This window comes from Scyliorhinus canicula, chromosome 5 (genome assembly GCF_902713615.1).
Source record: "Scyliorhinus canicula chromosome 5, sScyCan1.1, whole genome shotgun sequence".
NCBI classification, from domain to species: domain Eukaryota; kingdom Metazoa; phylum Chordata; class Chondrichthyes; order Carcharhiniformes; family Scyliorhinidae; genus Scyliorhinus; species Scyliorhinus canicula.
In genome coordinates, this window is record NC_052150.1 from 182,531,113 (window position 1) to 182,557,343 (window position 26,231).

The window sequence follows — 26,231 nt, forward strand, 5'->3', positions numbered from 1 at the left end:
AACTGCTCGTATTCCGAGCTTACAAAAACACAACACATACAATATAACACAGTGTGAATTACTAGATTGTGATTCACCACAGGTACACTGAGGGAGAATTCAGAATGTCCAAATTACCTAACAGCTCATAAATGAAATGAAATGAAAATTGCTTATTGTCACAAGTAGGCTTCAAATTAAGTTAGTGAAAAGCCCCTAGTTGCCACATTCCGGCGCCTGTTCGGGGAGGCTGGTACGGGATTTGAACCGTGCTGCTGGCCTGCCTTGAATTGCTTTAAAAGCCAGCTATTTATCCCTGTGCTAAACTAGCCCTCAGTATGAGGTGTGGTTGAGGACTCAGGGTCTGTATTCATTGGAATACAGACTGAAGGGACAATCCTTTAAAACTGAGATGAGAGGGAACATCTTCAGCCAGAGAATGGTGAATGTGTGGAATTCTTTGCCTCAAGAGGCTGTGGAGGCCAAATCACTGAGTGTCTGGTTATGGATTCATAAGGTGATCAGGGTTTATGGGGAGAAGGCAGGAGAATCATATAGAACAGTACAGGCCCTTTGGCCCTCAATGTTGTGCCGAGCCATGATCACCCTACTCAAACCCACGTATCCACCCTATACCCGTAACCCAACAACCTCCCCCTTAACCTTACTTTTATTAGGACACTACAGGCAATTTAGCATGGCCAATCCACCTAACCCGCACATCTTTGGACTGTGGGAGGAAACCGGAGCCCCCGGAGGAAACCCACGCACACAGAGGACGTGCAGACTCCACACAGACAGTGACCCAGCCGGGAATCGAACTTGGGACCCTGGAGCTGTGAAGCATTTATGCTAACCACCATGCTACCCTGCTGCCCTTAATATCAGTGAATGGTGGAGCAGACTTGATAGGCCAAATGGCCTAATTCTGCTATGTCTTATGGTCTGAACGTTAATGGAGGTTTTAAAAGACACAAAAATAATTTTGCAAATGTTTTATGTTATTCAAATGTAGCTATAGAAACAGTTTCCTATCTAAAGTACAAAATATGTTGATCTTGATTTCGGACAATGCTTGGCACAACATCGAGGGCCGAAGGGTCGGTTCTGTGTTGTACTGTTCTATGTCCTTTCTCTTTTCTTAACGAAAAATATCCTGTTGTTGAGCGAGCATTGGAGAATGTAGACTGTTGACTGGAGTATATGGAGATCAGGTTGTAGGTGAGAACCACATGATTGGATTAGACTATGTGTCAATCATTGTTCAGTAACGCCCCGTGACGTCACAAGGGGCGCGGCTTCCGTGGTGGGCGGGTGCCGTAAATTGAGGTTTTGTTTGTCAGTAGGGGGTATCGTAAATTAAGGGGTGGGGGAGGTGATTTTTTTTGGAGGTGGGCTTGGCGACGCGGACAGTGTGAGCGCCATGGAGGAGGACATCCTGACAACCCTGAAGATCTTGATAATCGGCGAGAGCGGCGTCGGCAAGTCCAGGTGAGGCGGCACCGAGTGCCTGCTGGTTCCGAGGAAGGCAGGTCCTGGACTTCGCCTCGTTGAAGGCCCCGACCTTCCTGACGCAGCAAAACAGTGGACTGTGTCTGGCCGTTGCTTCCAACATGCCACCTTTTCGGATAGCTCGCTTTGAACAATAGTAATGACAACGCTACGGTTTCTGCAGTGCACATACCCGCTTATTTCGCTCACAATACAGAGCAATGACAGTATCTCCAAATCTCTCCATTAAACCCAACCCTAACAATCCACCTAATCTTTAGCCTACCCCAGTCTTGAGTCCGAATGACATTACCATGACATATTGACAGCTCATTTATCCTCAAACCTAAGCACTTAATCTCCTAACTCTAGTGATATTAATTTCCACCCCAATTCAAACATAGTACTGGCAATCCCTAAATTTCGATATGCATTTAACCCTAACCTCTAATTTTGGTCACTTAAAATGCAGCACCCAAATCCCGAATGTAATCCTAAACTTATTTTTCCTGCTGCACTGGGTAGGATCATGGTACCTAATGGGTAACACGGTGGGGGATTGATGGGCGGGGAGTTGCTTCTACTAATGACACTGCACTGCAAGGGGTGGGGTTACTCTGAGTAAAGTTTATTATAGTTTTGTTTTGAGCTGTCCAGGTGAGCTATATGGACATTAACAGACCTTTTAATAGGATTGCGTTTGTTTACTGTCACATCTACCGAGGCACATGAAACGTATTGTTCTGCATGCAGCTCATTCTGGACATGAAGAGAAAATACACAATCGGACAAACATAAAATAAAAATAAACAAACAATGTAAACACATAGACACAGGCATTGGGTGAAGCATGCAGAAGTGTAGTACTATTTGGTAGAGAAGATGAGTGAAGAGATCAGATCAGTCCATACAAGTTATTTAGGAGTCTGGTAACAGCGAGAAAGAAGCTGTTTTTGAATCTGTTAGTGCGTGTTATCAGACTTGTATCTCCTGCCCAATGGAAGATGTTGTAAGAGTGGGTAAGCTGGGTGGGAGGGATCTTTGATTATGGGTGTAGATGGAGTCAATGGATGGGAGGTGGATTTGCATGATAGACTGGGCAAGTGTTCCCGGCTCTAGTTTCTTACAGTCTTGGGCTGAGCAGTTATTATACCAGGCTGTATTGCAGCCAGATAGGATGCTTTCTATGGTGCACCTGTAAAAGTTGGTAAGAATCAATGTGGGCATGCCACATTTCCTGAGCCTGTGATAGGAGCACCAGGCTTTGGATGTTTACCGAGATGGAATTAAGAATTTTGATGTGGATTTTATTTGTTTAACCGTTGCCTCACGTTATTGATTTGTAATTTTGTGCAAATATTTGAGCTCTGTTGATATGCAGTCAGAAACCGTTGCACCAATAATGATATGAAATGAAAATCGCTTATTGTCACGAGTAGGCTTCAATTAAGTTATTTTGAAAAGCCACTAGTCGCCACATTCCGGCGCCTGTCCGGGGAGGCTGGTACGGGAATTGAACCGTGCTGCTGGCCTGCTTGGTCTGCTTTAAAAGCCAGCGATTTAGTTGAGTGAGCTAAGCCAGCCAATTAAAGTTCTTATTTTTGGAGTATGAAGGATCTAATTAACTGTACTGAGAACAAATAATAATGGACCTGGTATTTCAAATATGCAGTTGTAGGAATGTTGTACTCTCTTTGTCTGTGAATTAGGATGCTTAAATCCTTGATTGGAATCGAGGCACAAACAACTGCAAATTTTTTTAAAAATTGTTTTTTCAGTTTTTTTTACAAATAACACAAAGGAAGCAATAAACAATGCAAAATAGGTACAGACAAGAATTATTGCAATATAGTAAAAAGCAAAGCTATAGACAATGATTAGATCTTTCAAAAAGGAGATAAACGGTTGCCATCTCGGGTAAAATCTCTCATCCGAACCCCTGATGGTAAATTAAATTTTCTCCCAAGTGCAAGTCCCCAAACCAGCCAAAGGCAATAGGCGGAGCGGGAGACTTCCAACCAAGCAACGGGCAGCACGGTAGCATAGTAGTTAGCGCTGTGGCTTCACAGCACTAGGGTCCCAGGTTCGATTCCTGCCTTGGGTCACTGTCTGTGCGGACGATCTGCACGTTCTCCCTGTGTCTGCGTGGGTTTCCTCCGGGTGCTCCAGTTTCCTCCCACAAATCCCGAAAGACATGCTAACGCGTAATTTGGACATTCTGAATTCTCCCTTGCGATTCCTCTGCGCCACATGCCGCCCTACAAGATATGGTTGAAGGTAAGAAAAGGTGATTGTGAAGACGAAGACAGGAATTCTAAATGTTGTCGGAACGGTTTCCAGATTCTAAGAGAGAAGACCATCACCGGGTTTGAGGAACCTAGCAGGAGAAAAGGGCAATGGTGCAGTAACTATGGCTAAGAGATGGATTTTTAAAAATTCATTCATGAGATGTGGGCATCGCTGGTTGTGCCTATCTCTAATTGCCCTTGAGGGGGCAATTAAGTGTCAACCACATTGCTGTGGGTCTGGAATCACACTCAAGTCAGACCAGGTAAGGATGGCAGATTTCTTTCCCTACAGGACATTAGTGAACCCGATGGGTTTTTACGACAATCGACAAAGTGGCATGGTCATCATCAGACTTTTAATTCCAGATTTTTATTTAATTTAAATTTCACCATCTGCAGGGGCAGGATTCGAACCTGGGTACCCATGGCACAACTCTGAGCGTCTGGTTTACTAGTCCAGTGACAATACCACTACACCACCGCCTCCCCTGTAATAGTACAAGAGCCTCCATTATGCTCCAGATTAAATGGGATCGCTCATCCACTGTAAGATTTGTTTAATTTTTTCTCTGTGGGCGGTAGGAGACGGACGGCGTTATTAGATTGCATCTAACCTGGCCTTGTAATTCGTACAATTGTTATCTTATCCAATGAATTTGGACTGTTTTGGTTAATTCCATAATGAGCAGAAGTCCTAACTGAGCGATTCATAATTGGATATTCTCAACCTGATAGTTGAAAGATGGATGTGGAAAGTTAATAGGAAATATTGAGGTGGAACAGATACTCTAGGTTTGGATGAAGCATACTGTTTTTTAACTTAAATGTGACTTGCCATGCACCTAATTTGAGAGTGTCTAATGGTGACGTTAAATATGGAAAGTAGAACACATGCCATGGTCCCCAGAGTGCTCATTCTTCAATTTGCAGAGGGCACAAAGTTTTAACGAAGAGTTATTTCCTTCATTGGGGCATGAAGTGGACATCCATGAGAATCATATTAAATATGCAGACCACAGACCCTCGGCATTAGTAATTTCCAGTTAGTGTGGGCCAATACTACATGTAGGGGCCAAACTGCATCGTGGAATTTGTAGTTACTATCAATATACCATAACCAAATTTTTAAAAATTTGTTCTTGGGTTGTGGGTGTCGCTGGCTGGGCCAGTATTTGTTGCCATCCCTAATTGCCCTTGAACTGAGTGGCTTGCTGGGCTACTTCAGTGGAGGGGGCAGTTAAGAGTCAACTGCATCGCTGTGTGGGTCTGGAGTCACCTGCAAACCAGACCGGGTAAGGACGACAGATATCCTTCCCTGAAGGACATTAGTGAACCAGATGTGAACGGATGGCACGGTAGCACTGTTGCTTCACAGCTCCAGGGTCCCAGGTTTGATTCCCGGCTTGGGTCACTGTCTGTGTGGAGTCTGCACGTTCTCCTCGTGTTTGCATGGGTTTCCTCCAGGTGCTCGGTTTCCTCCCACTGTCCAAAGATGTGCAGGTTGGGTGCATTGGTGATGCTAAATTGTCCCTAGTGTCCAAAGAGGTTGGGTGGGGTTACAGGGGTATGGTGGAGGTGTGTGGATTAAGTCGGGTGCTCTTTACAAGGGCTGGTGCAGACCTCGATGGGCCGAATGGCCTCCTTCACTGTAAATCTATGGTTAGTAGCTCAAACTGGGTCTTCGACTTGCCTGCAGAGTCCAACAGCCTCTGTTGTTTTAACTTGTTCATCTTTAACACGTGTGCGCTATAAGAAATAATTTCTCCTCTGATTTGGCCCTAAGAGCCTCCCACAGGAGAATGGCACGGTGCTGCAGTGATTAGCACTGCTGCCTCACGGTGCAAGGACCCGGGTTCGATCCCATCCCGGGTCACTGTCCGTGTGGAGTTTGCACATTCTCCCCATGTCAGTGTGGGTCTCACCCCCACAAACCAAAAAGACATGCAGGGTGGGTGGATTGGCCACGTTAAACTGCCCCTTAATTGGGAAAAAAAAACTATTGGGTACTCTAAATTTATTTTTTTCCAGAAGTGCTTCCCACAACGTGGAAGGTCGATGGACTTATTTTGTTTAATGTGGTCATCAAGAGAGGGAGGCAGATGCTGGAATTTTTATCAGCCTTCAAAGTAGTATTCAACCTCCAGGGTGGATGTTGGGTGGGTGGGGCCGGACTCCAGCAACAGATCAATGAAGTGTGGGGAGTGGTCAGATTACAATTGCTGAGTACTCAGCTGTCACTATTCCTGTAAGGAGAGTCCTATCCAGAATGAGAAAATCAGTACGAGAGTATACATAATGGACATGAGACAAAAAGGAGAAAATGCTGTCATTCGGATATAAAAAATGTCTGGGATCTATCACTTCCATCTGAGCCATGAAGGAAGACAATGCCCTGGCCACACCCAATGGGACAGAAGATTTGGGATTTGAGCAAGTTCAATTTTGGGCCCAGAACACAGTTCTGGTCACCTCTTAGGTATGTGTCGAAGTTGGGGAGGGAAGACAACCAAGTGTTGATGAAATTCATATCATCCCAATTAAGGGCATAGACTTTAACCAGGACTACTGGGGTGTTCAATAGGGAGCCGCACAGGATTATATATCGACTGTTTGGGTCAGCCACAATCTGGGATGAGGAGAATTGGACTCTTTTGTTGATTAAAATCGGCATGTCCCTGGCTCTGCTATTAAAACTAGAATGACAAACTTGCCCAACCCATCGTTTGCATAGCCAATCTGATCTTTAACGTGAAACGGTGAGTCTCTTGCAAAAAAAACAATATCAGACTTAAGGCTCTTAAGATGCACGGATACTCTCAATTGTTTCACCAGGCTACTCAAACCCCTAACATTCCAGATAATCAGTCTGATTAGAGGTCCTGCAAACTGGAGCCCGACATTGTCATGGAATTATGTTAAACAAGGGATAAAGAGAAGACCAACCCAAGATGGCTACCGGGCCAAGTCAGATGACTTGACAAAGACATGCAGACATGGTCAGCAAACTACAACTAAACCCCGCCCCAACCCAAATACTCCATCGTGGTTGAGCAAAACCACACCCAAAAGAACAATGGCAAACAACTTAACCTAAATCCTACAACTAACAGAACACAACTCGACTCCAAGCTCATTTTAAAAACTATTGTGAGCTGTAGAAAACCATTTAATATCACTCCGTTAACTAACACATCTTGTTAGCAGGGAGACTCCCAACTAGGGAATAAAAACTTATTTAACTTGGAGCACCATGAGGGCAACTGAAAGTCGCGCACATGGTAACATAAATAATAATCGCTTATTATCACAAGTAGGTTTCAATGAAGTTATTGTGAAAAGCTCCCAGTCGCCACATTCCGACGCCTGTTCGGGGAGGCTGGTACGGGAATTGAACCTATGCTGCTTGCCTTGTTCTGCATTACAAGCCAGATGTTTAGCCCACTGTGCTAAATCAGCCCCTAAGAACAAAGAAAGAACATCGGCTATGGTAAGGAGCAAACTAAAGAAATCTCTCAAATAACTAAGATCATCAAGAATACACCAAAACAACAGACATGAAAAGTGCCCATTCAATGAGTCATTGATCAAATTAAACGTAGCCCATGTTGTGCTTCTGGACAAAGGAGTCTGCCACCGGCGAATCAGAAAAGTCTTTTTCGCAGAATGCGCTACACTAAGGCGGGCTGGATAAGTCGTCCAGAAGTTGACTCCATTCTTGTACAGGGAAGATTTCATTTTGTTCAGGGCAGCTCTTTTCTTCGCTAGGTCTGCACTTATTTCCCGGTATAATCTGATGACTGGCCTTCCCATGTAAAACCTTAGTGATCTCTTGCCCATTGAAGCACCAACTCCTTCTTTGAAACCTTGCGATTGCTGCACAAGGAGGATCTCCAGAGTGAGGCTTGGGTCAAAGATGACCCCGATCTAATTCTGAGGGGAATAGAAGTATGCTGTCCCCAGGTCTGAGAAATACTGAGTAGGGGGTGCGGCCTTCGATCCCCTCTGGTAAACCCACAACACAAACGTTTTGTCTTCTGGATCTGTTCTCCAGGTTATTCAGCTTGGATGTTAATGTCCTGTTATCCTTGATCACAGCGACAAGGTTGTACTCCAAGGAGGTGATCCTATCATTTATGGTCAGCCAATGCATTGATTGTTGCTCCTTGTGCTTTGATGGTCTGGCTGGTGATCATGAGAACTGAATGAATGGGGCCCAAGACCACCTCAATTGATTTTTTAAAGACCTAAGATGAAGTAATATTGAGAATTCTCGAGCTCAGCCACCAAAGTTTTGCTGAGTATTTTGGCTGTTAGTGGAGTGGCTGGATAAGAAGCTGCTACCGTCATCCTACCTCTAGTTGATCCGTGGGAGGCATCAGAGTCTGTTTTTCAATTTTGGGCTGATCCTTGTCCAGCTTTGCTTTTCTCTGGGCAGCACGGTGGCCTAGTGGTTAGCACAACCGCCTCACGGCGCTGAGGTCCCAGGTTCGATCCCGGCTCTGGGTCACTGTCTGTGTGGAGTTTGCACATTCTCCCCGTGTCTGCGTGGGTTTCGCCCCCACAACCCAAAAATGTGCAGAGTAGGTGGATTGGCCACACTAAAATTGCCCCTTAATTGAAAAAAATAATTGGGCACTCTAAATTTAAAAAAAAAAAGCTTTGCTTTTCTTTGGCATAGCAAGTTAAATACCTCTGGTGCCAGGAAAAAGATTAGTATGGTCAGGTTTCCAGCAGGACCCACCTTGTGTGCTTCTTCCCTTCACGTTTTGCCACCAGAAGTCCCAACTGCAAGTTATAATCAACTGAATCTACTCATGAACCTTGCATACTTTGTGTTGCTGTCTGCATTTGCAGTTTGCTCTCATAGATCAATAACTTGGGTCAGGAAATGTCCTTTTATGCAAAAAAAAATGTTCCTATGTGCCAATTCTTTTGCTCTGTTGAGCAAGTCATCTGTTAGATATAATTTTGTACAGTCCTAAGTTTGATCCAGTACTGTTTGCTGCTTACACTGGCTGCCTCAAAGAATTTACCAACCACCATTTTGAATTTCACGTACAATACTGAATAATAGTCACCAATCTATTGCTATATTTAGATTTGCAGTAACTTCAGTGAAATGTCATAATGGAAAAAGAAACTTAAAAATAAATTTGTAAAAGTGCAGTAAGTTTACCCCTTCCAATGTTTAAAAAAAGGAAAAGGGTACCTGAACTGTGTCAAAAGGACAACCTGGAACAGGAAACAGATGGCCCAAGTTTTGGGGGGGGGGGGGGGGGGGGGGGGGGGGGTAGGGTAGGGAATGGTGAGGGGGAAAATGGATTGATGGAAGAAATGAAAATGAATTGACAGCAATAAAAATGGGATGAAGGTGGAGGAGAAAATGAATTGATAGAAACAAAAATGGGGTGAAGGTAGAGGGGGAGTTCACAGTCTGAAGTTGTTGAACTCTATGCTATGTCTAGAAGGCTGTAACATGTCTAATCGGAAGATGAAGTGCTGTTCCTCCAGTTTGCACTGGGCAGCACTGGAACATTGCAGCAGGCCAAGGACAGCATGTGGTCTCTGGGTCAAGTGGGGCTTGAATTGACCACACACTAGCCAAAGGTGTCGTGATAATAGAGAACGGACACGAAACAGAGTTGGCTTAAATTGATTATTTTCAGGTTTGAAAACTGTAACTAATGGACTGCTCCATGGATCAGTGCTGTACCTTCAACTATTTATGATCTATGTTAATGACTTAGCTGAAGGGACAGACTTGAGTTGTAGCCAAATTTAATGATACATAGGTAGGGGAGCAAGTTGTGAGGAGGATACAAATTATCTGTAAAGAGATGTAGGTAGATTAAATGAGGTGGCAGAGATTTAGCCGATGGTAGAAATTTAGCAGATGAAGTGTGATGTGGGTGAAAGTGAAGTTGTCAACTTTGGCAGGAAGAATAAAAAGCCAAATATGGCGATTGCAGCATGCTACAGCATAGAGGGATCTTGGAATCCTTGTACATGAATCAGAAGGTTAGCAGCCTTTCAGCCTTCCCGTATCAGCCTCCCTGACAGGCGCCGGAATGTGGCGACTAGGGGCTTTTCACAACAACTTCATTGAAGCCTACTTGTGACAATAAGCGATTTTCATTTTTTCATTTCATTTTCAGAAGGTTCTCTAATTCTTGGGATGAAGATGTTGTTTTATGAGGAAAGGTTGTGTTGGTTGGGCCTACGCTTAGTTGAGTTTGAAAGAATGAGAGGTGAACCTAGTGAAACATCAGATTCTGAGAAAGTTTAACAGGGTAGATGTTGAGAATATGTTTCTCATGCTGGAATCTAGAATTACTAGTGGGTTCAGTTGAAGACTGACTTCCCTGTAGATAAAAATCTGTCGTACTCAGCCTTGAATATATTCAATGGCCCAGCTTCCACTGTGCACTGGGGAAGAGAATTCCAAAGACAAGCGACGTCTAAGAGAAATCAATTAAATACTCTATTTTAAATGACCCCCAACCCCTCCCCAGTGCCAGTCTCCAATATTTTTACTTTGTGACAGCACAGACCTTATTCTGCTGTTAACACCACTCTAGACCAATCCTTTGTTTCTTTAGCACTATCTTGCCACTCTCTTTTCCTTTGGTTCCACGACATCTATGACATTTAATCACCTGCAGTCTCTAACCGATCCCTGACTCCATTTCTTCCCCCCCCCCCTCTCTTCCAGCGACGTAACACCCAATCACATTCTGCCTCTTCAATTCCAAAGAGTCGTATTGGACTTGGAATGTTAACTCTTGTTTCTGCACAGATGTTGCCAGACCTGCTGAGTTTTTGCAACACTTTGTTTTTATTTCAGATCTCCAGCATCGCTGTATTTTGCTTTTATTAACCTCTGTCTGCCCTATGGAAACATCTTTGAAATAGTGTGTATGTTTTAATGAGATCACCTCTTATTCTTTTAAACTCCAGTGAGTATAGGCCCAATTTACTTAATCTGGCCTCATAGCATAATCCCTCATTTTGGGAGCCAAGTGACCCTTCGCTATTCCACCTCTACTGCAAAAATATCCTTGCTTAAATAGGAAACCAAAACTAGTTCTCCAGGTGTGTTCTCACCAAAGTTGTATACAATTGTAGCAAGACTACATCTTGTACTCCAGTCCCACCATAATGCCAGAAGAGTACTGTGATATTACTGCTTTTATTGAGTTAAGAATAAACCTTCCTATTAAATCATAGCAATTGTATTAATGAGGTTACATATTTTGCTGAACAGTTTCGCGGAAATGTGTTTCTGATAGTTGACCGTAAACAGGTAAAGCGTTAACTTTTGATAGCTATGCTTTTGAATCCTTTGTAAAATCTTTGAGCTTTGTTTGTCCCATGACTTGACTTTTGTTTTAATGTTTTCAGTTTGCTACTACGGTTTACAGATGATACCTTTGACCCCGAGCTTGCTGCAACAATCGGTAAGTTTCTCCTGTAATAGATGAACAGTAATCCACTGTTTTTGTGCAACAGATTATTGAAATCATTGTGCTCACAGAGACAGCTGATGGTGTTTAATGAATTTGCCACATCATAATTAGGATTTTAGCAAAAATTGAATGAAACTCATTAAGGTGACTACAGCTGGGAATGTCGCAATTTTATTGTATAATTATTTCTAATTTCTTAGTGTTATTTGTACTGATCTAGCTGCAGTCAGCATTCAAAGTTGAATATCTCTCCACTTTTAGTACAGTTTAATTTTGTGCATTTCCATTAACTAAACCGGTTGAGTACAAGTAAAGCTCCAACTACTTGTTAACTGCGTGGAATAACACTACTAGCGTGTTTCCCGAATCAGCTATACTTAGAATTCCACTGGCAGCAATGAAAAATGTTATTGAATTTATAGTTATTTGGCCATGTTGACGAATGCCCACTTAAAAACTCTGTTCGGTCATGCAGTGCAGAAGGAGACCATTCAGAACATTGTGTCTTTTCCGGCATGAGCTACCAATTAGTCCTGCTTCGTCCCTCCTTACCCCCATATTCTTGCGAATATCTCCATTTCAAGATTTATCCAATTTCCTTCTGACAGTCACTATTGAATCTGCTTTCACCAACTATTCACACACTGCATTCCAGATCATAAAAATCTGTGTAAAAAGATTTTTCATCTCTCTCTCCTCTTTATTTCTCTCTATTTACCTGTCAAGCTCTCAATATTTTGAACACTTCTTTTTGTTTACCGTTGAACTTCATTCCTCTTTTCAATTTGTCAACATAACTGGAGTTCCTCAACCCTGGTTCCCCTCCAAGCCCCCACTAACTTGACATTAGAACATAGAACAGTACAGCACAGAACAGGCCCTTCGGCCCTCGATGTTGTGCCGAGCAATGATCACCCCACTTAAACCCACGTAACCCGTATCCCAACAATCCCCCCATTAACCTTACACTACGGGCAATTTAGCATGGCCAATCCACCTAACCCGCACATCTTTGGACTGTGGGAGGAAACCGGAGCACCCGGAGGAAACCCACGCACACACGGGGAGGACGTGCAGACTCCACACAGACAGTGACCCAGCCGGGAATCGAACCTGGGACCCTGGAGCTGTGAAGCATTGATGCTAACCACCATGCTACCGTGAGGCCCACATTGTTACAGATAGGAGGGGGGATTAACTTAAACAGCTCTGGTTTCTCCCCTCACCACTTGTCTGTAAACAGAAAGGTATTTTGATTTGATTTCCCACTTTATAATGGTGGTGTACTTTCCCCAGCCCCTCTGGTTAGGTATCATCCAATTTCTATTCAAAGAGATTTCAGATGTCATCTTCATTGACATGAACTCTTTTGGTGACTGAGGAGCAAGAGTGGCATATTAACTTGTTGGATCATTGATTCTCAACTTCCATTGTCCATAGAAATATAAATGGTCTTTGTACACTTCTCTTGGATTTTATCTCTGTAGTCACAGAGGAGTCATTAATTTCTCTTCAGTGGTAGCGAAGTGGCAGTTGTTCTGAATTCCAGGTAGTTCCTTTTGTTTGATTCATAGCTAGCAATGGCTTCACTCATTTTAAAACCTTTCGCCAGTTTACGAAAAATACAAAATTATCCACGATAATTTATATGTAATTTTTATGAGGTCTTCTCTTCGGACAGCATCCTTCCTAAAACGTGCTGCCCAGAATTGGCTGCAACCACTCTCGCTGAACCCTAACCACTAATGTATAATATTTTAGTGTAACTCTCTTAATTTTATATTCCTTGACTTAATGTCCTAGGAGGTGCTTTTGCTAACACTGTTGGGGAGGTTTTAAACTAATGTGGCAGGGGGATGGGAACCAGATTAGGAAGTTAGAGGTCAGTAAAGAGGCAGCAACTAAATGCCAGTAAGGTACTAGATAATAAACTCAATGTGGTTAAGGGGAAGAGTAGACAGGGAAGAGATGATGAATGCAAAGGGACAGGTGGTCTGAGGTGCATTTGTTTTAATGCGAAAAGTGTAGCAGGTAAGGCAGATGAATTTAGGGCTTGGATTAGTACCTGGGAATATGATATTGGTATTACTGAGACTTGGTTGAGGGAAGGGCAGGACTGGCAACTGAATATCCCAGGGTATAGATGCTTCAGGAGGGATAGAGAGGGTGATAGAAAGGGTGGAGGAGTTGCATTACTAGTCAGAGATGATATCACAGCTGTGATTAAGGAGGGCACTATGGAGGATTCGAGCACTGAGGCAATATGGGTAGAGCTGAGAAATAGGAAGGGTGCAGTAACATTGTTGGGACTTTACTACAGGCCTCCCAAAAGCGAGTATGAAGTAGAGGTACAAATATGCAGACAGATTATAGAAAAATGTAGGAGCAATTGGGTGGTCGTGAAGGGAGATTTTAACTTCCCCAACATTGAATGGGACTCATGTAGTGTTGGAGGCGTAGATGGAGAAGAGTTTGTAAGGAGCATCCAGGAGAGTTTTTTTTTAGAGCAGTATGTAAATAGTCCAACTCGGGAAGGGGCCATACTGGACCTGGTATTGGGGAATGATCCCGGTCAGGTGGTTGAAGTTTTAGTCGGTGATTGCTTTGGGAATAGCGATCACAATTCCGTAAGTTTTAGAATACTCATGGACAAAGACAAGAGTGGTCCTAAAGGAAGAGTGCTAAATTGGGGAAAGGCAGAGTATATCAAAATTCGACAGGAGCTAGGGAATGTGGACTGGGAGCAGCTGTTTAAGGGTAAATCCACATTTGAAATGTGGGAGTCTTTTAAGGAAAGGTTGATTAGAGTGCAGGACAGACATGTCCCTGTGAAAATGAGGGATAGAAATGGCAAGATTAGGGAACCATGGACTAGCTAAGATGAAAAAGGAAGCATACATAAGATCGAGGCAACTCAAAACTGATGAAGCTTTGGAGGAATATCGGGAAAGTAGGACGAATCTCAAACGCGCAATAAAGAGGGCTAAAAGGGGTCATGAAATATCTTTGGCTAATGGGGTTAAGGAAAATCCCAAAGGCTTTTATTCGTATATAAGGAGCAAGAGGGTAACTAGAGAAAGGATTGGCCCACTTAAAGACAAAAGAGGGAATTTATGCGTGGAGTCAGAGGAAATGGATGAGATTCTTAATGAGTACTTTGCATTGGTATTCACCAAGGAGAGGGACATGACGGATGTTGAGGCTAGGGATGGATGTTTAAATACTGTAGGTCAAGTCGTCATAAGGAAGGGGGAAGTTTTAGGTATTCTAAAAGACATTAAGGTGGACAAGTCCCCATGACCGGATGGGATCTATCCCAGGTTACTGAGGGAAGCGAGGGTCGAAATAGCTGGGGCCTTAACAGATATCTTTGCAGCATCCTTGAGCACGGGTGAGGTCCCGGAGGACTGGAGAATTGCTAATGTTGTCCCTTTGTTTAAGAAGGGTAGCAGGGATAATCCAGGGAATTATAGACCTGTGAGCTTGACGTCAGTGGTAGGCAAACTGTTGGAGAAGATACTGAGGGATATGATCCATTCACATCTGGAAGAAGATAGACTTATCAGTGATAGGCAGCATGGTTTTGTGCAGGGAAGGTCATGTCTACAAACCTAATAGAATTCTTTGAGGAAGTGACAAAGTTAATTGATGAGGCAAGGGTTGTAGATGTCATATACATAGAACATAGAACAGTACAGCACAGAACAGGCCCTTCGGCCCTCGATGTTGTGCCGAGCAATGATCACCCCACTCAAACCCACGTATCCACCCTATACCCGTAACCTAACAACCCTCCCTTAACCTTACATTTTAGGACACTACGGGCAATTTAGCATGGCCAATACACCTAACCCGCACATCTTTGGACTGTGGGAGGAAACCGGAACACCCGGAGGAAACCCACGCACACACGGGGAGGACGTGCAGACTCCGCACAGACAGTGACCCACCCGGGAACCGAACCTGGGACCCTGGAGCTGTGAAGCATTTATGCTAACCACCATGCTACCGTGCTGCCCTAATGAAAATGAAAATCGCTTATTGTCACGAGTAGGCTTCAATGAAGTTACTGTGAAAAGCCCCTACATGGACTTCAGTAAGGCGTTTGATAAAGTTTCCCATGGCAGGTCGATGGAAAAAGTGAAGTCGTATGGGGTTCAGGGTGTACTAGCTAGATGGATAAAGAACTGGCTAGGCAACAGGAGACAGAGTAGTGGTGGAAGGGAGTGTCTCAAAATGGAGAAGGGTGACTACTGGTGTTCCACTGGGATCCGTGCTCGGACCACTGTTGTTTGTGATATACATAAATGATCTGGAGGAAGTTATAGGTGGTCTGATTAGCAAGTTTGCAGATGATACTAAGATTGGTGGAGTTGCAGATAGCGAGGAGGACTGTCTGAGAATACAGCAAAATATAGATAGATTGGAGAGTTGGGCAGAGAAATGGCAGATGGAGTTCAATCCAAGCAAATGCGAGGTGATGCATTTTGGAAGATTTAATTCAAGAGCGGACTATATGGTCAATGGAAGTGTCCTGGGGAAAATTGATGTCCAGAGAGATCTGGGAGTTCAGGTCCATTGTACCCTGAAGGTGGCAACGCAGGTTGATAGAGTGGTCAAGAAGGCATACGGCATGCTTTCCTTCATCGGAAGGGGTATTGAGTACAAGAGTTGGCAGGTCATGTTACAGTTGTCCAAGATTTTGGTTCGGCCACATTTTGAATACTGTGTACAGTTCTGGTCGCCACATTACCAAAAGGATGTGGATGCTTTGGAGAAGGTGCAGAGGAGGTTCACCAGGATGTTGCCTGGTATGAAGGGCGCTTGCTGTGAAGAAAGGTTGAGTAGATTAGGATTGTTTTCGTTGGAAAGACGGAGGTTGAGGGGTGACTTGATTGAGGTCTACAAAATTATGAGAGGTATGGACAAGGTGGATAGCAACAAGCTTTTTCCAAGAGTGGGGGTGTCAATTACGAGGGGTCACGATTTCAAGGTGAGAGGGGGAAAGTTTAAGGGAGATGTGCGTGGAAAGTTTTTTACGCAGAGGGTGGTGGGTGCCTGGAACGCTTTACCAGCGGAGGTGGTAGAGGCGGGCACGATAGCATCATTTAAGATGCATCTAGACAGATATATGAACGGGCGGGGAACAGAGGGAAGTAGACCTTGGAAAATAGGGGACAGGTTTAGATAAAGGATCTGGATCGGCGCAGGCTGGGAGGGCCGAAGGGCCTGTTCCTGTGCTGTAATTTTCTTTGTTCTTTGTTCGTTCTTTAGAACATCAAACGGGTACCTCCACTCTACCCAGTCGATGCGTTCTCCGCCTCCATGGACACAACCACCTCTGGTTCCCGTTCCCCTGATGGAATTATAATGACATTCAACAACCTCCTAATGTTACTGGAGAGCTGCCTCCCCCTCACAAAACCTGTTTGGTCCTCAGAAACCATTTCCGCACGCACCCCACCAACCTACACGGCAACACCTTTGCCAGGACTTTCACATCTGTGTTTAGTAGCGAAATGGACCTGTAGGACTCCCACTCCAGTGGGTCCTTCCCCTTTTCGGGATCAACAAAATCGACGCCAGTGCTAACTGAGCCAGCAACTCGCACTTTTTCACGGCCTCATTAAACATATCCACCAGGTGGGGGGGGGGGGCAACTCTGTTGCAAACTGCTTATAAAACTCTGCTGGAAAGCCGTCCAGCCCCAGGGCCTTCCTCGGCTGCATCCTACTAATGCACTCCATCATTTTCCTTAACCCCAATGGCTCCTCCAATGCCTGCCTCTTTCTGTCCTCCAATTCTGGAAACTCCAACCCATCCAGAAACCATCTCATGTCCTCCGTCTCCCCCACTGGCTCAGCCCTACACAACCCTCATAGAAAGCCTAAAACACCTCATTTATCCTCTCCAGCTCTGACACCACCGCCCCCCCCTCTCCACCCTCGTCGGCAGAATTTCCCTGAACGCTGCCTGGCCTGCAATTGGTGGATCATTAATTAAGCATACGACTCTCCTTCTCCCCATACTCATAATCCAGCACTCACCTCTGTAGCTGCCCCACTACCGCACCCATTGCCAGCCCCTGCAGCTTCTTCCCTGCTGCCAACAGCTCCTTCATGGGGGCCACCATGCATACCCCGTCCAACAACTGCTGGTGCTCCTCCCTCCTCATCCTATCCCTATGGGCCTTGAACAAAATAATTTCTCCTCGTACCACTGTCTTCCAAGGTCTTCCAAAATGTAACTTCTGATACTTCACCATTCTGGTTAACTCCACATAGTTCTTAATTGCAACTCCCACTCTCACCCTCCCACACAATTCTTCATCAGTCCAGAGTCCAACCTCCACCCCAGCCTCTGCACCTGTCCCGAACAAAGCCTTACATCTAACCAGTGCGACACATGGTCCGAGATCACAATATCTGCCCCTACCATCCCCATCAGCAGCCCCCAGTTCACAAAGAAATAAATCCGAGAATACATCCTATACACATGCGAGAAGAAGGAATATTCCCTTACTCCCAGGTTCCCAAACTTCCACGGATACGCCTACTCCATCCTTTCCATGAACCCTCCCAGCACTTTTGTCATTCTTGACCTTCCCATCGATTTGGGGCTTGACCTCTCTAACCTCGACTCCATTACACAATTAAACCACCCCCGCCCTCCCATGATCAATTGGTGAGAATCCAGATCCAGAATCACTCTCAATAACATCTACAAAATCAACATCATCCAAAATAGACGCGTACATGTTTACCAACAACACCGGCGTCCCTACTAACACCCCACTCACTATCACATATCTCCCCTCCAGTATCCGCACCTACCTAGCCATCGTAAACGCCGTTCTCTTGCTCGGTAAAATGGCCACCCCTTTTGACTTGGAATCAAACACCGAGTGAGAAACACTTGTCCCACCCAGCCCTTCTTCAGCCTTATCTGATCTTTCCCCTGGTGATGCGTCTCCTGCAAGAAGACCACCTCTGCTCTCGGGCTTTCAGGTGTGCGAACACCTGGGACCTCTTGACCAGCGCATTCAGCCGTGGGCATTCCATGTCATCATTCTCACTGGAGGCTTATGCCTCAACCCCTCCAGTTTCCACCATCATCACTCTTGGGCCATTTCCATTCAAAACCGGGCCCATCCAAGATGAACCTCCTCCCTACCCATGACCACAGTCATCCTCCATACCTGCCACGTCGCATGGTGTATATGGATTTCCATAAGGCGTTTGATAAGGTTCCCCACGGTAGGCTATTGCAGAAAATAAGGAAGTATGGGATTGAAGGTGATTTAGCGGTTTGGATCAGTAATTGGCTAGCTGAAAGAAAAGAGGGTGGTGGTTGATGGCAAATGTTCATCCTGGAGTTCAGTTACTAGTGGTGTACCGCAAGGATCTGTTTTGGGGCCACTGCTGTTTGTCATTTTTATAAATGACCTGGAAGAGGGTGTAGAAGGATGGGTTAGTAAATTTGCAGATGACACGAAGGTCGGTGGAGTTGTGGATAGTGCTGAAGGATGTTATAGGATACAGAGGGACATAGATAAGCTGCAGAGCTGGGCTGAGAGGTGGCAGATGGAGTTTAATGCGGAAAAGTGTGAGGTGGTTCACTTTGGAAGGAGTAACAGGAATGCAGAGTACTGGGCTAATGGCAAGATTCTTGGTAGTGTAGATGAACAGAGAGATCTCGGCATCCAGGTACATAAATCCCTGAAAGTTGCCACCCAGGTTAATGGGGCTGTTAAGAAGGCATATGGTGTGCTAGCCTTTATAAGCAGGGGGATTGAGTTTCGGAACCACAAGGTCATGCTGCAGCTGTACATAACTCTGGTGCGGCCGCACCTGGAGTACTGCGTGCAGTTCTGGTCACCACATTATAGGAAGGATGTGGAAGCTTTGGAAAGGGTTCAGAGGAGATTTACTAGGATGTTGCCTGGTATGGAGGGAAGGTCTTACGAGGAAAGGCTCAGGGAATTGAGGTTGTTTTCGTTAGAGAGGAGAAGGCTGAGAGGTGACTTAATAGAGACATATAAGATAGTCAGAGGGTTAGATAGGGTGGACAGTGCGAGTCTTTTTCCTCGGATGGTGATGACCAACACGAGGGGACATAGCTTTAAATTGAGGGGTGGTAGATATAGGACAGATGTCAGCGGCAGTTTCTTTACTCGGAGAGTAGTAGGGGTGTGGAATGCCCTGCCTGCAACAGTAGTAGACTCGCCAACTTTAAGGGCATTTAAGTGGTCACTGGATAGACATCTGGATGAAAATGGAATAGTGTAGGTCAGATAGGCTTCAGATGGTTTCACAGGTCGGCGCAACATCGAGGACCGAAGGGCCCGTACTGCGCTGTAGTGTTCTATGTTCTATCCCCCCCCCAAAACTACAACCCTGACAGGAAAAAACATTTTCAAAAAACTACACAAGACCACCTTGGCTAAGTAGAATGGGGTGGGGGGAGAGCAATCGCCCCTCCCCCCCCTCCCCACTCTTTTTTTTTTTACAAATTCACAACTTCTTGACTCCTCTGTTTCCCGCGCCCCCGAAACCTGTGCATTCTCCCAATTAATGCTCGCATCGGCTCTCCCACTCTCTGCTTCTGCCTCGAGGACCTATGGGCCCGGTCCACCTCTGGGGCCTTGTCCAACACCTTCTCTTCCACCAACGTGGTCAACATCCTCGTGACATAGTTTGTGATGCTTGTTCCCTCCACTCCCTCCAGCAGACCCACAATCTACAGGTTTTGTCACCTGGACCTATTCTCCTAGTCCTCCACCTTCGACTGCAGCGCAGAGATCCCCACGGATCGCCACTTCCGCCTTCAAAGGGTGTTGCCTGGTATGGAGCGCGCTAGCTATGAAGAGAGGTAGAGTAGATTCGGCTCATTTTCATTAGAAAGACAGATGTTGAGGGGGAGACCTCATTGACCTACAAAATCATGAAAGGTATAGACAGGGTGGATAGCAAGAAGCTTTTTCCCCAGAGTGGGGGATTCAATTACTAGGGGTCATGAGTTCAAGGTGAGAGGGGAAATGTCTAAGGAAGATATGCGTGGAAAGTTCTTTACGCAGAGGGTGGTGGGTGCTTGGAATACATTGCAGGCGGAAGTGGTAGAGGTGGGCACGATAGCGTCATTTAAGATGTATCTAGACAGATACATGAATGGGCAGGGAGCAGAGGGATTCAGATCCTTAGAAAATAGGCGACAGTTTAGATAAAGGATCTGGATCGGTGCAGGCTTGGAGGGCCGAAGGGCTGTTTCTGTGCTGTAATTTTTCTTTGTTCTTTGTTATAAAAATCCAAGTATTGAGCACATCAAAGCAGCAGTATGTTTCCAAATAAGCTTCATGTCCAGAGCACTGGTCCAACAGATCATTCTGATCCTGATAATTCTATGGAGTACCTACCTTTAGTATGAGCTAATCTCCCCCTGTCAGAAACTGGTCCAACTCTTGCTTGATGAAATTCAGTGTTGTATTGTACAGCCTGCTCCATAGGTCCGCTATTCTGTGGGGAAAGAAGGACAACTGTGCCAACTATTGCAAAGATTCTGGTAACAATGCATAGAGCTGTCAGATTCAGTCATGTTATCAGCCAGATGTTGTCCGATATGTGGCTGCACTAGCTTTGCAGCTATGCTACAGTGTTTATGGCAATGCTGCTATTGGAAAGGAAAAGGTAACCAGTACCACCGCTACTTTAGCAACTGTCAAACTGGGGCTGCTGTATCATCAGACCTTTGGCTGCACTTCGACTTTCTTCTCTTTTTTATTTTTTCCTGCTACATCTTGGGCTATTCTGCTGTGGCAAAGACCCTAAGGGATGAACTGCATTTTCATTGTTCCAAAGGCTTTTACAATTTGTGTCATCTAATTTGACGTTTTGTTTAATTGTTCCTATCTCTAAACTTGAAGCACAGTTTTTACTTCCACTATCTATTTGGCACTTGTTAAAATTAAATCCCACCATGGCCTTGCCTCTCCCTTTCCTCTAGTCCTATGATATTGTCTTCACTTGTATTGACATCGCGTCTTCAGCTGTTGAGGCTGTAATGTCTGGAATTCACTTCCTAAACCCCTCAGCCTTTCGACCTGCCTTTTCTCCTTTAAAACTCTATAATCTATGGGTCTGTACTCATTGAAGTTTAGAAGGATGAGGAGGATCTTATTGAAACTTACAGGATACTGCGTGGCCTGGATCGAGTGGACGTGGAGAGAATGTTTCCACCTCTAGGAAAAACTAGAAGTAGAGACGCAATCTCAGACTAAAGGGACAATTCTTTAAAACAGGGATGAGGAGGAATTTCTTCAGCCAGAGGGTGGTGAATCTATGGAACTCTTTGCCGCAGAAGGCTGTGGAGGCCAAATCACTGAGTGTCTTTAAAACCGAGGTAGATAGGCTTTTGATCAATAAGGGGCTTACGGGTAATGAGGCGAAGGCAGGAGAATGGGGATGAAAAAAATATCAGTCATGATTGAATGGCGGAGCAGACTCGATGGGCCGAGTGGCCTAATTCTGCTCCTAGGTCTTATGGTCTTCAATACCCTACCTCTGGAAATCTTAACCATGCAGAATATTTAGGGCTCTGGAGAAATAATAGGGGAGTCGGACTAATTGGTAGCTCTTTCATGCTGTTATGATGGTCTGAATGGTCCCCTGATGAGTTGGAAGATGCCAGGATTCTATTCCGTTCAGATTATTCAGTAACTTTAAATGCTATGGCTGGAAAGGTGAGAAAATAATTCGGAAGGAGCTGCGATTGATCATGAATCCAGTCGGACCTCTAAATTGGACAGTTGTTTCAGAATTTCTCAGGAAAGTTTGCAGATCAAGAATTTATACATGTATGTTTTTTGCAGGTGTTGACTTCAAAGTGAAAACAATTGCAGTTGATGGAAATAAAGCAAAGCTTGCAATATGGGTGAGTAAAAAGAATTGAACAATAGATGTCTTTAGATTGCACTACAGTTGAATACAGGTAGACAACTGATGTTCTGAAGAAAGAGAATCTTTGGGCTGGATAAACTGATGCTATAGAATTGTGTGGAAATGTCTATAAAGGCAGTATCATGACTGACTGAATCAATAATGCCTACTGTATTACCCTAAAAATACCATAATTCCTGGTTTCAATCTATTTGTTAACTCGGTAAATGTACTAGGTAACATTTTTCCTCTTCATTTAGGCTGCTTGATCCTTTAACAAGCCTTTGAATCATATAACTCCTGTAATCTCTTTTTAATGGCCCTACTTCATTTTTGTATACTTTGTATGGACAACACTTTACTCTGAGGCTGCATCTGCCATATCGCAGTGATGTAAGAGGTAAAATGGCATGATTTCTAGGTGAGCAGGGAAGTTATTCCTGTTGCCCAGACCAATATGTAACCCTCCATCAAGATCGCAAGAAAAATATTCTGTTTGAAAGCTTGCTGTGCACAAATTGTCTCTCGTTTCCTACATTGCAACAGTGATGAGACAAAGTACTTAATTGGCTGCAAAGCACTTTGGGACTTCGTGATATGGCACCATCATGGCGACTGCTATATAAATACAAGTTTGTCTTTCTTTTTAGTTCTTGTTAACGTCCCATGAGGAAATTGATCTTGGCTCTGTTAGCTCCTGGCTGAACTGTCAGTATAACTGACTCCCATCCTAGGACTGGTCTCAATTCAGTGATAAACTGAATGCTTCCCTCCAATACTATCTCCAGGCACTTTTCATTTGCTTCTCCAATCTAGTTGTTGCGGGGTGTAATTAGCAATCTAGAGATTAAGAATATTGAGATCCTGTTTTATAGTCTATGATCTAACCATGGAATTGCTTTTGCAGGAGCCTGCATTCTGTTCTGCTCTACACTATCAAATTTCACATGACTTTCAGCTAGTTTTCCCCATCTTGTCATGTGCGCCTTCGCTTTAACTGTTACATCTCTTATCTTGGTATCTCTTGAGACAACATACCCTTTTGTATTTATGTTGATAAATTAAAGAAGTACTCCTCTTGCTAGTAAACGTGTCTCTCCCATTATATTCCTCTAATGTCTTTATCGCTGACTAATACCTTTTCTGTGGAGCCATGACTTTGCTTATATCTAAATATGGCAGTTACTTGACATTCTGTAAGCTTATTTGTCGGAAGTTATTGTGTCGTATTTGCAGCACAAATGTTTGTCCCAACAGATCTATGCCAGTGTTTTTGCTCCACCATCTCACTTACTTCATCTAACTTCTATCAATGTTGTTTCAAATCCTTTGTGTTTATCTAGCCTCCCTTAACTATAGCATGAATAAAGCAGAATACTGTAGGTGCTGCAAATCTGAATTAAAAGCAGAAAGTGTTGAAAAAGACAGGATCTGTGGTGAGAAAAACAGATTAATGGTTGGAGTCTAATGTGACTCTTTGGATTTTAACCAGCGCTTAACATTTTAATATCCTTCAAGTACAACTATGGCAAACGTCTCAACTACTCCATGTGACAGAGTTCCACATTCTAACCACTCTGGGTGAAGTTTCTCCTTAATCCTTCTTGGATTTACTGCTGACTGTTTTACCTTAATAATCTCTAATTCTGGTCTCCCGCAAGTATCATCATCTCCACATCTACCCTGTCAAATCCTTTCATAGTTATAAGATCGCCTCCAAAGCACTCGTCAGTATTCTCTTTTCAAATAAAATAATTCCAGCCTGTTGATACTTTCCCAATAGGTCTAATAGTTAAGTATTGTTTTGGTGAATATTATTTACACCTTTAGAAGTATCTTTATATTATTTTTATAATGTGGAAACCAGGACCGTTCACAATATTCCAAATTTGATCGAACCAAGGTTCTTGACAAATTGTATTCCTCTGCAATGAACAACAATCCTTTGCTTCCTTAGATACATAGAAGATAGGAGCAGGAGGAGGCAATTTGGCCCTTCGAGCCTGCACCGCCATTCATCACTATCATGGCTGATCATCCAACTCATAAGCCTAATCCTGCTTTCTCCTCATAGCCTTTGATCCCATTCTCCCCAAGTGCTATATCCAGCCGCCTCTTGAATATATTCAAAGTTTTAGCATCAGCTACTTCCTGTGGCAATGAATTTCACAGGCTCACTACTTTGTGTGCAGAAGTGTCTCCTTCTCTCTGTCCAAAATGGTTTACCCTGAATTCTCAGGCTGTGACCCCTGGTTCTGGACACATCTATCATTGGTAATATCTACCCTGTCTAGTCCTGTTAGAATTTTATAAGCCTCTGAGATCCTCCCTCATTCTTCTGAACTCCAGCGAGAACAATCCCAACCTAGTCAATTTCTTCTCGTATGACAGTGCAGCCATCCCTGGAATCAGTCTGGTAAACCTTCGCTGCACTCCCTCGCAAGCAAGAACATTCTTCCACAGAGAAGGAAACACAATACTCCATGGCCTCACCACGGCACTGTACAATTGCAGCAACACATCCCTGCTTCTATACTATCAACCTCTTGCAATGAAGGCCAACATACCATTAGCCTTCTTTACCGCCTGCTGCACCGGCATGCTTCCCTTCAGCGAATGGTGCACAAGGACACCCAGGTCCCGCTGCACACTCCTCTCCCCAATTCACAACCATTCAGGTAGTAATCTGCCTTCCTGTTTTTGCTTCCAAAATGAATAACCTCACACTTATCCAAATTATACTGCATCTGCCATTGGTTTGCCCTCTCGTCCAACCTGTCCAGATCTTGCTGTAGGATCCCTGCATCCTCATCACAATTCACCCTCCCATCTAATTTGGTATGATCTGCAAACTTTGAGATGTTACATTTTTGTTCCCTCATCCAAATCATTAATATATATATTGTGAATAGCTGGGATCCCAGCACCAATCCCTGTGGTACCCCACTGGTTACTGCCTGCCAATTTGAAAAGGACCCATTAATCCCTAGTCTTTCACAGTAACTTCATTTGAAGCCTTCTCGTGACAATAAGCGATTTTCATTTCATTTCATTTGTTTCCTCTCTGCCAACCGGTTTTCTATCCACCTCAATACATTTCCCTCCCAATCCCATGCGCTTTAATATTGCACAATAATCTCTTATGCGGGACTTTGTCAAACGCCTTCTGAAAGTCCAAATATACCACATCGACTGGTTCCCTCTCGTTGACTGTACTGGTTACCTCATAAATCCATGCTGACTCTGACTGATCCTGCCACTGCTTTCTAAATGTTCCGCTATAAAGTCCTTGATAATGGATTCAAGCATTTTCCCCACTACCGATGTTAGGCTTACTGATCTATAGTTCCCTGCTTTCTCTCTTACCTCACTTTTTGAATATCGGAGTGACGTGAGCCACCCTCCAATCTGCAGGGACAGTTCCAGAGTCTATAGAATCCTGGAAGACGACCACCAATGCATCCACTATTTCCAGAGCCACCTCCTTAAGCACTCTGGGATGCAGATTCTCAGTCCCTGGGGATTTATCCGCCTTCAATCCCATCAGTATTCACAGCACCATTTCTCTACTAATGTTGATCTCCCTCAGTTCTTCCCTTTCACTATTTCTGGGATCTGATTTGTGTCCTCATTTGTGAAGACGGAACCAAAGTATGTATTTAATTGCTCAGCTATTTCTTTGTCCCTTGTATGCATTCACCTGTTTCTGACTGTTGTGGGCCTAAATTTCTCTTTACCAATCTCTTTCTCTTCACATATCTGTAGAAACTCTTAGTGTCAATCTTTATGTTCCCTGCAAGCTTCCTTTCATACTATACTTTCTCCTTCTCAATCAATCCCTTCGTCCTTCTTTGCTGAATTCTAAACTGCTCCCAATCCTCAGACCTATTATTTTTCTTGGCCACTCTGTATGTTTCTTCCTTGTATCAGATACTATTTCTAATTTCCTTTGTAAGCCATGGATTGGCCCTCTTGTCCCCTTTGCTTTTGTGCCAGACAGCCATGAATTGGCCCTCTTACCCCCTTTGCTTTTGTGCCAGACAGGAATGAACAGTTGCTGTAGTTCGTCCATGCGT

At 44.2% G+C, this 26,231-nt stretch overlaps 1 protein-coding gene across 1 annotated transcript in view; it reads left to right on the plus strand.

The window, feature by feature from the left end:
- Nucleotides 1–1,283: 1,283 nt before the first annotated feature.
- The window catches only part of rab18a (RAB18A, member RAS oncogene family), a 62,575-nt gene continuing 37,627 nt past the window's right edge, over nt 1,284–26,231 (plus strand). Inside the window, exons 1-3 of the mRNA XM_038798203.1 lie at nt 1,284–1,470; nt 11,160–11,215; nt 22,089–22,150. Of these exons, the coding sequence (XP_038654131.1) occupies nt 1,403–1,470; nt 11,160–11,215; nt 22,089–22,150 (186 nt within the window). The 5' untranslated portion in view covers nt 1,284–1,402. The remainder of the gene's footprint in view (nt 1,471–11,159; nt 11,216–22,088; nt 22,151–26,231) is intronic.